The following is a 15,392-nucleotide window of genomic DNA, read 5'->3' as shown; positions in this document are numbered from 1 at the left end:
GCACATTTCTTATTAATAAGCCTAAAATGTGTTTTAATGTCACTTTTGATGAGGATCGTATGACCTCTGAATAATATCGGTCTTTAAATGCAAAATATTTAAAGTGTACCTAAAATATACTTGCAATAGTTCCACTTTAGCACAATCGAATATAGTAAGTATGTCTTTAATTGGACTTCAGCATTACTTCCACACAATTAAAGTGCATTAAGTGGGTAGTTGACAAATACAAATTGGACTGTGTCCTATGGTGTGACATAGCAAAAATGTAGAAAAAAAACTTGAAGAAAAATGTATCTTCATTCTTAGAGTTACAAATAGCATGAGAGAGGTTTATCTTCAATGTTAGTGGTCAAATCTTGGATTCAATCTTTTTGTCAACTTGTTTTCTTTCAGTCAGCACTGGTTTTGTATTTCTTTTTGGAACTGATTTATAGTAGGTCTAATGATCTTAGCTTATGCACCTCAGGTTTTGAGTGAAAAATCAATAATTTTGTCAATGCTCACTCCAAAACTGAGGTGCATAAGCTCAGATCAGTGAGGCTGGCCTGTGATCAGTCAGTTCCAGAAAGAAATATAAAACCTGTGCTAATTGAAAATAAACAATAGGGGGAAAACATATATTTAAAAAAAAAAAAAGAAGACCTTTCTGGGGGGTTGTTTGAGCAAAGAAAGTAAGTTTTACTCCAGTGTGATAACATTAACTAGCATTTTCTGGAACAGAAAATCCTAAAATAAATAACTACAGACTTTCTCCAAAAATATCACATTCAAATCAGTGGAAAACCACATGAAATGACGTCACTGTATGCCGACAGACTCTAAAACACATGGCGATGATAATTGCCTGATGAACGTGTGGTTGCATGGCAGGAGATGACTGTGTTTATACCAGCGGGTGAAAGACAAATGAACTACAAGCCCACAGCAGATGGAAGTACGAGAAAATCTCGAAAGCAGTTCTCATGAGAAAACAAGGAATTATTTGCCATCTAAACATTTATGTAGATACAGATATGAATTAAGTGAAGAATATTTGAGCATTTTCAGAAGAAAAAGAGCCCACAAACAACATCTCTAACTACGCCACTCTCAACAAACGCTGAATCTTGTGAGCTTTACAAAGCTGGAATTTATGGTAGGGCCCATCTGGAAACCAAGGCCAATATCTTATACAGGAACCATAAAACCTGCAACCCTAATTAATGGAAAATAGTACTATGATCTGATTAGTGTTCTTTCCCTATATCTATATGGGTTTGGAGAAAACCAAAAGATGGCTTCAACCCACAAAGTCTGTTAAACACATGGGAGATCCGTCATGGTTCGGACTGACTGGTTTGGTGGTTGCTCTGTGTGTTGTTCACAGTCCATGTCACATTGCATCATCAAAGTGTGCACTACATCAAAAGAGGACTACAAAGGCTGAGAGCACCAATTGGGACAAAGCCTAAGTCAACCATCTTTCGTGGCTACATCTAAACATCATTAGAACTGCCTGTGATGTTCTGGAGCTCCAAATGTGAAGGGCGTTTTCACTTTTATAGGCTTTTCTATCCTTCAAGAAATGCATTTCTGCTCTGATTATAATATTATATGTCTGCGTGTGTGTGTGGGCGTGAGGTTACTCCACCTGCTAAGAGAGTCTCGAGAACGGCGCAGCCATTTCCCCACCACCTGCTCCACCCGACCGACCCTGCGTGGAGATCGACTTCTGCTTCTCTCTCGCTCCTCCATCTAACTGAGAGATAGAAAGACAGACAGAGAGAATAAGGATGAGGATCATACAGTGTAAAACACTAGCTGTTTTTAAATCAACATCAACATCAAAATTGACCATGAAGGCAAAACCAAAGTTTTGTGGCATGTTGTCCATGTTGGTTATCTTTGGGGTTAATATTGCAAAGCACTCATAAAAGCAGGTACACTACTGTTCAAAAGTTTTTTAATGTTTTTGAAAGAAGATTCTTACTCTCACCAAGGCTGCATTTATTTGATTAAAAATATAGTAAAATCAGTAATACTGTGAAATATTATTACCATTTAAAGAATGGATTTCTATTGTAATATATTTCAAAATGTAATATATTCTTGTGATGCAAAACTGAATTTTCAGCATCATTACTCCAGTCTTCAAGTCATTCTATTATGCTGATTTGCTGCTCAGGAAACACTTACTATTATTATCAATATTGAAAACAGTTGTGCTGCCTCATATTCTTGTGGAAACTGTAATACATTTTTCTTTCAGAATTTTTTGGAGAAATAGAAAGTCCAAAAGAACATCATTTTTTTGTAACTGAAATCTTTTGTAGCAATACAAATGTCTATACTGTCACTTTTGTTGGATTCTTGCTCTTCTACTAAATATCATCTTGCACTACAAATTTTTGTCCAATCAAATGCTCTCTAGAATGGGAATGTCCCTCCCTCTAATACCACCTGCTTCTGTCCAGTACAAGTTTCATTTCTGTGACTTAATCTAAAGACTACTGAGTATTAAAAAAGATTAAAATAGGGAAAAGCCTTGTTGCAACTTCATGTTTCAAAAGGAAATACATCAACACAGGAAAGAAAACTCGTCAATGATTTCATAGAGCCAACATGAAATGGCATTCACAATCCATTTTACATCTGTAAATGAGTCAAATCCATTTACTGCAAATTCAGGTGCAGCTTATTTCACCCTTCTTAATTCATATTCTCATCTCAACACCCTCTCTCTCTCTTGGTCCTGTCTGTGTGCTGGGTTTTAAATATGCTAATAGCAGCGGCACAGTCATAAGATGACACCAGGCCTGGCATTTAGAGGACAATCTACGTCACAGCAGATAAGACATCACATGCATAATAACATCAGCCATCTACAGATAACAGAAACACACACTGCACCTATGTAACACACACACATTCAGTCGGTTTCATTACCTTCTCTAGCTCCTCTGGACATCTGCTGCTACAAACACACATGCATGTCTCTCTTTCAGCCACACACTGTTGTAAGCGTGCGTTATCTCTGCAGTCAGACGCAAGGGAGCCCTTACACACTCACTCAATCACTCACAAACCACACTCTGTGTGTGTGCATGTGTGCTTACAAACACATTCTGAACGTCTGATCAATATGCACATTTGTCTTCTGTGTTTCATCATTCTCAGAATAATCTGAAGCTGAAGAGGGTCGTGTGACCTTTTACCTTTGCTCTGAGTCAACAGTTGCATACAGACTCAGTCTAAATCCTAATTTGGTCACTATAATGAAATGTCATGTACAAGAATTTATAAGCAACACTAAGAGTATTAATCGACAAAACTTGACACATAGTCCATGCAAGTACACAAACGCAGATGGAGATTTATGGCGAGCATCCTTTAGCTAGCTACATGTTGACAACTAACAAACTTAAACTAACTTGCTCAGCAAGATTCACTTCAAGCAAATCGTTTTATCATTACCAGAGAAAAATGGTGGTAGAGGAAAACAATTCATTCAAATAAGTGTGTTGTGTAACCAGACAGTGCTGTTACTGTTAACATAAACAATTATAAATGATTTTCATTCATTTGAATAAGGTTGAAATCAAATAAAATGCAATTATTATATTTTCAAAAAACTGAAATGTCAACACTAATTGAAATAAAATAATTTGAAGTACTAATTTATTAAATAGTAATATATTATGATGTACTATTAATATATATGCACTAGTACTATAATATATATAATAATAACAAAATTACTAAAACTTAAACTAAAATGAAATGAAAACTACAACAGTATATAAATAGTACTAAAACAATGCTGTAGCTAGAAGGGTTTATATTCACATTCTTACAATGTTCACAAACAGACAGAATAAGAAGTACAGAAACAAAGTAGGTAGAGCACAACCTACCTCAAAGCTGCTGAAGCAGGGAAAGAAAGAGCTCATTCATATGACTGACAAAAGACCAGATCAGACCCTGTTTTATGTTTGGTCTGTGTTACAGAACAGTGATCATAAACCAACGTTTTTGGCCTTTGAATTTAGACTGCTTCGACTGACACGACGCTGCCTGAATACTAGAATTAAACAGATCAACATTTCCAATTCACCTTCTAAATACATTTCCCTGGTTTTTAGTATGCAAACACTTAAAATGTTTGCAGTTTCTAATGTTTTGGAGCATTTTTATTGGGTTGTTATGCAGTTGCTACATTGTTCTGACTGGTTTGTTGTGCACAACGTTAAAACCGTGATCACTTAGTAAAGTAGCAGCACACCTTTCCTCACACATGACTTGAGGAGTCATTTACGTCCGGAGCAGAAATGCTGTGGTGTGAGTTACACACTTAAGTTTAATAGTTAGGATTAAAGGACATATGATACAAGTATGAGCAACAATAATTGTAATGCTCCGCTCACAACATCCATGAAGTCCTGACCTACTGAATATTCAAAAAAATATTCACACTAAATATTCTCAGACAGACAGCTTCATGCTGTCTGTAAATTGAAAACGCATGCAAACCCAGTTCAGACGACCTCTTGACCTCCAAGGCTCCTCGAGCGCAGCTAGATTTGCGGCTCTCATGGTACTGTGACAAATGTGATTAATCCAGCGTGCAATCAGAGCGCTGAACATGTGCGTGCGCGCGAGGTATTAGTGGATTAGTACGCCCACCTAGTAAGGGTGTCATTTAGTCACTCTTGCTGATCCGGATTGATCCGGATCTGCAGCTGCACTGCGCTTCTGCGTTAAGCAGGAGATACTATTGATATTTCATAGCTCACAGTAAAAATACAAGTTAAGTGGATGAAGGTAAAGTGACTGCAGAAAATAAAACAGTAAGGATTTATGCACTGTATACAGCACACCTGTGTGTGTGTGTGTGTGTGTGTGTGTGTGTGTGTGTGTGTGTGCTGAGTCAGGTAAGAGCCGCTGCCCTTGTGGAGTCATGAAGATGTCTGCAGTGACAGTTCCATAAAAACATGAGGCCTCTTCTTTCTCCACCTGCATTTCTGCGTCTTCTGCAAGACTCGAATCAAACATCCATCAAGCACAGCTCTCGATTTCTGTCCAAGAGAATGTGTAACATCCACGCTTGTGTATTGATTTTTAATAAAGTCATATTGCAACAGGTCTTTCCTAAAGCACATACACACTGGAGAAAGCTCTCAAAGCAAAAAGCTAACCAAGTTGGCTGGGCTCATGGAATTGAATTTATTAAATGATATTACTAGTTTCAGAGGTGGACAGTAACAAAGTAAATTTACTTGAGTACTGTACTTAAGTACACTTTTTGCATATCTGTACTTTACTTGAGTATTATTTTTTCTGGAAACTTGCGACTTTAACTTCACTGCATTTGAAAGACAAATATCGTACTTTTTACTCAACTACATTTATATCAAGGTCCCCAAGTAGAAAGAGATTATATGTAGCAGTTTTTACAGTGTGTGCATTTTCAGATTCACTGAACCCCTTTTTTTCTGCAAAAATCCGGCCTGCGATTCCTTCCTGTGTTGCCAAGTGTTACAGTATTTATAAGCCTGCAGTTTTCCGCCTAGCTTTAAATGGACATTTGGCTGATTTTACGCAAATCTGGCAACCTTGGGATCTTCCCCACTAAACTAATGTAAACGTAAACTAATGTAAACTAAAAGCGCTCTAAAAAGGCATGTGTTAATTCATTAAAGCCCTTTGGAAAATTAACCATATTTTTACTATTGTAACCACAACTATGGTATTTGCATTAAAATCACAGTATCCACAAATTTACTATTATCTCACTATAGTAACCATATGCTATTTGTAGTAAAACTTCAGTAACCACAAATTTACCACACATACATATTAGGGCTGCAACAACGAATCGATTAAATCGATAAAAATCGATTACTAAAAGCGCTGGCAACGAATTTCATAATCGATTCGTTGTGTCGCGCGACGCGGAGACGTTTGATTATAAAAAAAAAAAAAAAAACTTTAGTTGAGCGCGGAGCGGAGTGAACACACTCGGTCTCTCTCGCGCACGGATGCTAGCAGAGTTTGGCGCCTCATAAATAAAAAACAAAAAGTAAAAAAAAAAAAAAAAACGAGCGGAGGTAGAGGAAAGATACATGGCGGAGGCAGAGAAATCCGTGCGACCCAAGTCATCAAGGTGTGGGAGCAGGGGCGGCGTTTGCGTATGGCAGAGTATGGCAGTTGCCATACCCTAGCCCAGTCAGGTGCTGTGAAAAATTATCCAAACTTGAGTCGCTTATAATTCGTTTTATTATTTTAAATCAGAGAGTTTTAAAATAGTAAACCAATGATAAGCATTAAAATAACTTGTCAGTAAAACTTCGTAACGCCATTGGATCATCGAGCTCTCAGCGAGACCTCGTAACTCACCCCGCCTCCGTTCAGATTGACGCACAGCCTGGAGAAGATGAGATCTCTGCTTTTTCGCAATGCAAGGGTGAATAAATAATTGGTGTTTGAATAGTACAGCGTTTTCTTTACTCAAACACTATGTCAGTAAAGGATAATGTTTTGTGTGTTTGAAGAGTGGAGAAGAATTAGTTATTTGCTGTCTATTTACGTTTTAAATATCCTGTGCATTATGTGCATAAACGCTTAATTTGAGATTTTGGCCAAGTGTATTAAACAACAAGAAAAACTAAGCGCCCATATAGCTACAATCAAAGTTATATAACCTGTAAAGTTGATGAAAGCATAATGCACTTAATGCACTTATGCACTGCATAACAGTTACAGCTGTTCTAACGACAGACAAAACACTCCATCTCCGTCATTCTCTGGTCAAAAACATTATTAACTCCATTTGAGCTTGATTTTCATATAATGTTAAGTGCAGGTGTCTGATACAATACCAACGCTAACGACGCAGTGTTGTTAAATTATTTAATTTTTGCACTTCCCAAAAAGTCTATATATTTGGCAGATGTAAAGCATACATGTGTATGTTTTTGTGTTAGTCCATTTTATTTTATTTTATTATTATTATAACAGCTCAGGGATGTTCAAGGAGCAACATGTTTGTGCACTTTCTAAAGATTTTAGTTCTGTTTTTGAATAAAGGGTTGGAAATGAATGCTTTTTTTTTTTTAAATCCGATTCATCGATTAATTGAAAAAATAATCGACAGATTAATCGATTATTAAAATAATCGTTAGTTGCAGCCCTAATACATATACATATACATACATATATATATATAATTTACAGGTAAATTGCTGCTTAAAACTGGTTAGGGAAGTATATAAATCTATTATATATATATATATATATATATTTTTTTTTTTTTTTTCTTTTGCAAACAAATGATCAAAAAGTAGGCTAAATGAAAACTTTAGAATCTAAACTGGGAATCAATAAGAATTGAAATTAATAAGCAGAATCAGAATCTGAATGGATAAAATTCAAACAATACCCAACTGTAGCCACATGTTGTGAAGTTTACTGATTTCTGAGCATTTTATGAACACTGATCAGTTGATGGCAAAATTCAAAAAGACTGTTCTTTGGTGCAACCTGCACACCCATGGCCATACTGAGAGAATATGATCCAGTTTTCTGAAGAGAATAAAGGTTTGTTTGCCTAAAATGAACCATATCATAGACTTCAATATCTCTTTGAAAAATAACTTTGTAACTTTTAAACAAGTATTAAAGTGAGCACGCACAAATCAGGCAACCAACTTGATTTAATTTACACACGCAATTGTACTGCAGATAACATTCTGGTACAACCGCTACATATCTCGGACCATTTCTTCATTACATTTACACTACATTTTGCTACCCGTGTGCCACCAACCCCCCTACCGGTTACTTTTAGACTAAACCTGCGCTCCCTTTCTCCTTCCCATCTTTCCTCTGTATATAGCTCTCTCTGGATACTCTCCTCTGTAGTATCCTCCTCTCTTCCCTCACCTACCCATTTCTCATCTCTGGATGTAAACGCAGCTACTGAAACTTTATGCTCTACCTTAACTTCTTGTCTAGACGACATTTGTCCTCTCTCCTCTAGGTCAGCACGGACTGCCCCTTCTAACCCCTGGTTATCTGATGTTCTTCGTGAACATCGGACTAAACTCAGAGCGGCAGAGAGAAAATGGCACAAATCAAACAACCCGTCGGACCTGAGTAGGTATCAGTCTCTGCTCTCATCTTTCTCTGCTGATGTCCACACTGCCAAATCCTCACATTTCCACAACAAGATCAACAGCGCTCCAGACATGCGTAATCTCTTCAGAACATTTAATTCTCTCCTCTGTCCCCCTCCACCACCTCCCACCACTTCTATTACAGCTGATGACTTTGCTACTTTTTTACAGACAAAACTAGATCGATCAGTGATCAGTTCTCACCTCCACGCACACAGGACCCCAAACCAACCACATCCACTGCTAAACTTCCCATTTTCTCCTTCTGTCCCCTGACGGAGGCTGAAGTATCCAAACTTCTCCTCTCCAACCATCCTACAACATGTCCTCTTGACCCAATCCCCTCACACCTTCTGCAAGCAATCTCTCCCACGCTCTTACCGACACTCACACACATCATAAACACATCCCTCCTCACAGGCATCTTCCCCACTGCGTTCAAGCAGGCTCGGGTAACCCCACTGCTCAAAAAACCTACATTAAACACTTCTCTTATAGAAAACTATAGACCTGTCTCTCCTTCCATTCATAGCGAAAACACTTGAACGTGTTGTCTTCAACCAGGTCTCATTGTTTCTTTCACAGAACAACAAACTGGACGCTAAACAGTCAGGTTTCAGGAGTGGCCATTCAACTGAGACTGCGCTTCTCTCGGTCACTGAAGCCCTGCGAATTGCAAAAGCCCATTCCAAATCATCAGTCCTCATTCTGCTGGATCTATCTGCCGCGTTTGACACTGTCAATCATCAGATACTCCTCTCCACTCTCTCATCACTGGGCATCGCTGGAATTCCACTTCGCTGGTTTGATTCCTATCTCACTGGTAGGTCTTTCAGGGTGGCCTGGGGAGGGGAGGTATCCAAAGCACATACACTGGTCACTGGGGTTCCTCAGGGATCGGTTCTTGGACCCTCCTCTTCTCCACATACACTACATCACTGGGTCCCATCATACAGGCACATGGATTCTCCTACCACTGCTATGCTGATGACACACAGCTCTATCTCTCTTTTCAACCAGATGATCCAACGGTAGCTGCAAGGATCTCAGGTTGCCTGGCAGACATCTCGGCATGGATGAAAGAACATCACCTCCAGCTCAACCTGGCAAAGACTGAGCTTCTTGTCTTTCCTGCCGCTCCAACTCTACAGCATGACATCACGATCCAGTTAGGTTCATCAACAATTACCCCATCAACTTCAGTCAGAAATCTTGGTGTAATCTTTGATGACCAGCTGACCTTCAAAGACCACATTGCAAAGACTGCTCGATCTTGCAGGTTTGCACTACACAACATCAGAAAGATCAGGCCCTTTCTGACGGAGCATGCTGCACAACTTCTTGTCCAGGCCCTTGTCATTTCTAGGCTGGACTACTGCAATGCTCTTCTGGCTGGACTTCCATCAAACACAGTCAAACCTCTACAAATGATTCAGAATGCGGCGGCACGACAGGTCTTCAAGGAACCCAAAAGAGCCCATGTTACACCTCTCTTTATCTCATTGCATTGGCTACCAATCGCAGCTCGCATCAAGTTCAAGACACTGATGCTTGCTCATAGAACAACCACAGGCTCAGTACCCGCCTACATGCACTCACTATTAAGAATCTACATCCCTCCAGAAGTCTGAGATCTGCTAGTGAGCGACGCCTCGTGGTACCATCACAAAGAGGCTCAAAATGACTCTCCAGAACATTCTCGTTCACCATTCCTGGCTGGTGGAATGATCTTCCCACCCATATTCGGAGTACTGGATCCCTGTCAATCTTCAAGCAACAGCTGAAAACTCATCTCTTTCGACACTACTTGACTTCAACCTACACATAAAAAAAAAAAACTCTTTCTCCTTACTTATTCCTTCCTTGCTAGCTTGTACTTATTTAAACAATGCCTGAGACTTGGTGTTACAAGCACTTCCTTTGTCGGATTGCCTCTTCAAGATGAATCGCTTCATGTGTTCCCCAAATTGTAAGTCGCTTTGGATAAAAGCGTCTGCAAAATGACTAAATGTAAATGTAAATGTAGTGGAGTAGTATTTGACCAGTGGTATCCGTACTTTCACTCAAGTAAGGAAGTTGTGTACTTTGTCCGCCTCTGACTAGTTTTGATTTAGGCACTAAGTACAAAAATAAACAGTTTGTGTTGACTGCCTTCTGTACTAGTTGTTGTAAAACAAGAAGAAATTTTGGAAATAGATTGCATATATATATATATATATATATATATATGTGTGTTTAAGTATCCATTGGTTAAATCCATTTTGATAATAATTGTATTTATATTTGCAGTACAAAATATAACAATGAATGTACTGTAATCTTATTAAATTAAGTAACATTAGTCAACATTCTAGCGTAAATTAACTGAAATTTACCTCTTTAACTTGATATTTATTACTTAATTTATTTATTCTTTTTTTTTGTTGTTTACTTTTAGCTGACTACTTTAAATTAAAGTTTGCGTTGCAAAAGAAGGCAAAAACTGAACTTGTTAGAATTTAAGGTGTAGGTTAAGGTCCCACACTTTTTTCAAGTTAGGTTCCGATAATAATCAGGAAAATAATTTAGTAAAATGTATAAATTATGAAACAACTTAAATTTCAGATATAAAACAGCTCTACAGGCAACAATAGTGTGATTATTCAGCTCAATTTAGTTTAATGTTGTTTAAAATACAGTAGTCAACATTTGAAGTGGATCAAAACCTTTCACCAAAGCTAAAACCAAAATGTGTTCAACTTTGATGAACTTTTTTGATCTACTTCAAATGCTGACTACTGTATTCTAAAGTTAGCATAACTAAAAAAATAAAAATGCATATTCACTATTGAAATTTACATGATTTTTAAAGTGTTATTAATTTCAGTGACATATCCAGGCCTGGAAAACATATTCAGGTATATATATGGCTGTTTAGAAACACAGAAATTTAAAATTTCTATCCAAAATTAATTATTTAAAGATTATTTCGCAGACATAACTTGAAATCTAATTTATGTGCCACTGAGAGCCTCTAACCTTTGACGTATCTTGCAAACATGCAATAGAAAAACCTTGCAAACTAGCAGTTTTAACAAGTTCTTGCCACTTTTGTGTGTAATATGCATTAGCAGATGGGCTTTGAGTAGTTAATCTAAAGCTGAGAGCCTGAGACTAGACAGTTCTTGGCCAAAATAAGATGCAATGCAGCCAGACTTTATGCTGATAGAAGTCGGGCTCTATGAGACTACATTCAGCCTCAGTATTTCATTCAGTTCCTTTGAGAGCTCCTGCAATGACACTGCAGTCATCAGCCTCCAGCGGTACAGTAAAAGCGCTCAGATTTAGACACTCACACTCAGCTGCTCCCGTTCACAATCACTCAGCACTCCTGTTAGGCTAAGTGATTTCTGCCAAATTCATTCTGTCATTCTCTGACAATCTCACCCCACTAATACTGCACAATTCAGTCAAAATCACTGACTGCCAAACTCAACTAATAATGTCTTAATGCAACATTACTAGTGTCCCTCAAACTTATGCTCTAATAACTTCCCACAACTAGTGTGTACTACTTTTTGTATATGGTTTTAAATTTATGTACGCGTTGTTTATTGACATATAGGGTCAGCCGTCTTGTCATTTTGTTATATGCTGGGCCATGGTTCAGGAAGAGCAATATTTCATTCTCTCAAACTTGGCCTGTAATGAAGAGAATGACAATAAACCTAACTTGACTTTTATACAGTCTGGTCCCATGACTGCAGTTTCAGCAGTGCCGGTTTCCAGGTTTCTGTATAGTCTCTTTCCTTCAATATATCACCAAAAAGGGCCAAGATGTCTCTTTTGAGACAAAAAAGACGATGTTTCATTTTTGTAAGCGATGACTGCTGGGTACAAATGAAAGCTGCTGAAAGAAGCCAACATTCATCTTTTCAGCCATTAAAGGAATATTCCAGGTACAATACAATTTAAACTCTATTGCTAGCATTTATGACAGAATATCATCCCTCAAAAATGTATCTACAGTAATACATTTAGAGATTTGACGGTTCTGGTTCTTTGTTAAAGATTATTTGAATAGCTTTGAGGAAGAAAAACGCTATCTTCATGAACCTAATGCTAAATTATCTCAACCAGACAATACCAAATTGCATTAAAAAGTGAAAATAGAATAAAAATAAAACTGGTGTCATCTATTTTATTTTCAGGTGCCCTTCATGGAGCCAAAATGTCATGAAAAATATATTTTCTTAAAAAATGGAAACAACTCTACAGAACCACCAGTTATCAGCAGTAAATGGGAGAAACAAAGCTTTTTGAAACCCTGAATCAAAAAATGATTCACTTTTTCAAATTAAGGTCAATTAGAAGCAATTAAATATTTCCCGTTTTGCATTATACAAAAGTATTAAAATTCATAGCATTCATTAAAAATGAACCGACATTATAAAACTGACATGAGAACAGTTAAAAGTCATTAGACACTCGTTCATGGGTTCACCAGATCAACACCATCTAGCAATGAACCCTAAACCAATGTCCAACACAGTACGATGTAAAGAAGCCTCATTTGCTGAAATTACTTGACTTTTGCGGGTTTGAAATAAGCTCTGAACCACTGATTTGAAACTAAATATATTGATAAATGTTTTGAAGCTTCATGTAGCAGTGTTTCAAAAGCGCCCATCACTAGTTATCATTATAGTTATGTCATGACAACTCTCGGAGGGATTGGCATGGTAATGTACATGACAATGTTAATGTATTTGGTCTTGGTGGAATAGACTGCAGCAGCAGCGAGACTTGCTACTGCCAATACATCCACAACATGCTGCTGTGAGCATGTAGGAAATACTGCTGCTGCACATATAACATATATGAATAACCCCAAAGCATACATGATCACCCCTTAGCAGATCTACACAGGTGGAGCTGGGGAAGGTGGAGGGTTTCTGAAGTGCTACAGCAAACACTTAGCCAAGTATTTGAATGTTGAGCAGCGAGCTCATTGGCTACCGATACAGAAGAGAACTAATCAGCTGTGACGTGATAATGATGTTATAAATTCATAATGAGTTACATCTATTGGACTGCGCCATCTAGAGTTTCATGCCAGAACTTTGCATTTATTGTTAAAATTTTTGTTCTCGGTGTGCATGAACGTTTAGCCCTGTAATTCCTCCCTATAGCTTCATACGGAACGAAAAGACCGACATGAACGATGCAAAATCATAGTCTTGGAATTACTGTAGTGCTGTCAATCAAAGCACTTGGCACATCATGACGCTCACAATAAGCAACATCTTACTGTTATTCACCTATAATCAGAGCTATAAGTCATCCTAACAGCTACTAGGCGTACAGCCACAGGACCTCCACCGCCTCTGACCGTGTGGTCCAGATCGCACCGGAAAGCTGCTCTCAGCTCCGAACCACCTCAAAGCATCTATTAATGCTGCCTACAGTAACTCTACACCCTCGCTCCCTCCCTCCCATGTCTTTCCCAACCCCCATCTCCTCCTGCACTAAAGCAGACGCCTATAATAAGCACCATGCACGCTGTTAAGGAAGACCGCTTGATGTCTTGCTCACACTTCCTCTCTATCTCGTTCTAAATGCAGGACACATTACAGAAAGAAACACTTTTAATATGTAACCGTAATCCATGCGCTCAGTCACTAGGTCAAATGTTCAAGAGGCTCTTCACCAATGCAGGAATGACTCTAGATGTTAATCTGCTAGAGGACATTCTCCATTAGTATTTATTATACTTGCTTGAGTGCTTCACATTGCTGGTTGAATGCACTGGCCATCAGCAGTCATGCAATGTGACTGTGACCCACTGCACTGTGAAGCTGACCTAAATGTAAGTTGACGCAATAACAGCCAACTTTCCCTATTTTTTAATGTCGGAATGATTTCTCCCATCCCATGCAGTGTTATTTTAGTGTTATTTCTATACTATTACATCATTTATTCACATTTTGAATTAGAATTTTTATCATTTTAATTTTGTTTTGCTATCATTTTATATATTTTTTCTCAACTTTTTAGTTATTTTCATACACAACATCATAACATAACATCCATTCAAAACAAACAAAACAAAACAACAGACATATAATCAATACTTTAAAAGTCCAGTCAAAAAAAAGAGAGAGAGAGGGAGGGGAAAAAAACAAAACAAAAAAACAAGTCATTCCTTTATATAATCGAGTATGTTAAAGAAAAAACCCTGCCAAGTATCAATAGCAGAAGGCTTGGCCCCATTAATTCGCTGTTGTACATTCACAAGTCACTATTTTCAGGAGGCTATGGATCCAATATGTTTTTCCACACATGTCACTAGACACTAGTCACAGCTTTTATGGTGCATTTATGTCCTTTTAGCAGCAAAAGTGACCTCTTGCTCGCTTTCAGTGTAGGGAAAATAGCATATGAACAACAAAAGCAAAAAAGCCAATTATACCTGACTTTTCCATTTTTCAATGAAGTATTCCTTTAACACGAACTACCTGTTTTCATAGTGCAAGAAAAATCAAACAGGTATGGTTTTCATTCAAATTCACAATCAAAGTCACAGCAGCTCGAATCCCTGAGGGAATGAAAGCTCAGCATCTTCAGAAAGATAAATCCCTGGGTGTTTCTAACTGAAAATATGCTTTCGGTCACAACCGGATGCATCCATTTGTTACACCTACATCTTTTACAGCAGAGTAGCTTGATGAAATGCAGCTCACCTGGGTGTGGCTTGTGTTCTAACAGCTCCAGAATGCAGAAACCTCAGCGAGTGATTGAATGTCACATCTCTCTTGTGCGGACTGGTTGAGAGGTGGCGGAGACGGGCCCTCACAACCATCAGGACCAATGAGAACTGATCTGTTAGAGATAAAAGCATATTCATAATTAGAGTCTGAAAGATATGTCCTACAATATAACGTATATTACTGACTATGTTTTATTATGTTCATACTTGCATTTTGATTACAACTGGGTAACACGCTGAATATACATAATGATTCTGTCACTGAAAAATGTAGCAATATTGTGAATATTGCAATGATTTCGATGTACTTTTTAATGGCTAAATACCTAAATTTCCTAAGGATATTTTTCAGATTAGTTTTGCTGTTCTTTTTCTTTTCTTCTTTTCTGGATTGTACTTCAAATTTTCAGTGAAGACCATTTGGTTGAAATTATTGTTTTATTTTTTTAAGCCAAATACTTAAGATATTTTTGTTACAAGCGTCTCTG

At 37.8% G+C, this 15,392-nt stretch overlaps 1 protein-coding gene across 1 annotated transcript in view; it reads right to left on the bottom strand.

Moving 5' to 3' along the window:
- The window catches only part of frmpd1b (FERM and PDZ domain containing 1b), a 43,136-nt gene that overhangs the window by 17,808 nt on the left and 9,936 nt on the right, over positions 1 to 15,392 (bottom strand). The window contains exons 2-3 of the mRNA XM_058798250.1: positions 14,879 to 15,017; positions 1,634 to 1,741 (exon numbers count right to left, since the gene is read on the bottom strand). Of these exons, the coding sequence (XP_058654233.1) occupies positions 1,634 to 1,737 (104 nt within the window). The 5' untranslated portion in view covers positions 1,738 to 1,741; positions 14,879 to 15,017. The remainder of the gene's footprint in view (positions 1 to 1,633; positions 1,742 to 14,878; positions 15,018 to 15,392) is intronic.

This window comes from Onychostoma macrolepis, chromosome 14, assembly GCF_012432095.1.
Source record: "Onychostoma macrolepis isolate SWU-2019 chromosome 14, ASM1243209v1, whole genome shotgun sequence".
NCBI classification, from domain to species: domain Eukaryota; kingdom Metazoa; phylum Chordata; class Actinopteri; order Cypriniformes; family Cyprinidae; genus Onychostoma; species Onychostoma macrolepis.
Note: the sequence above shows the minus strand (reverse complement) of the source record. Positions and strands in the feature narration are given on the sequence as shown.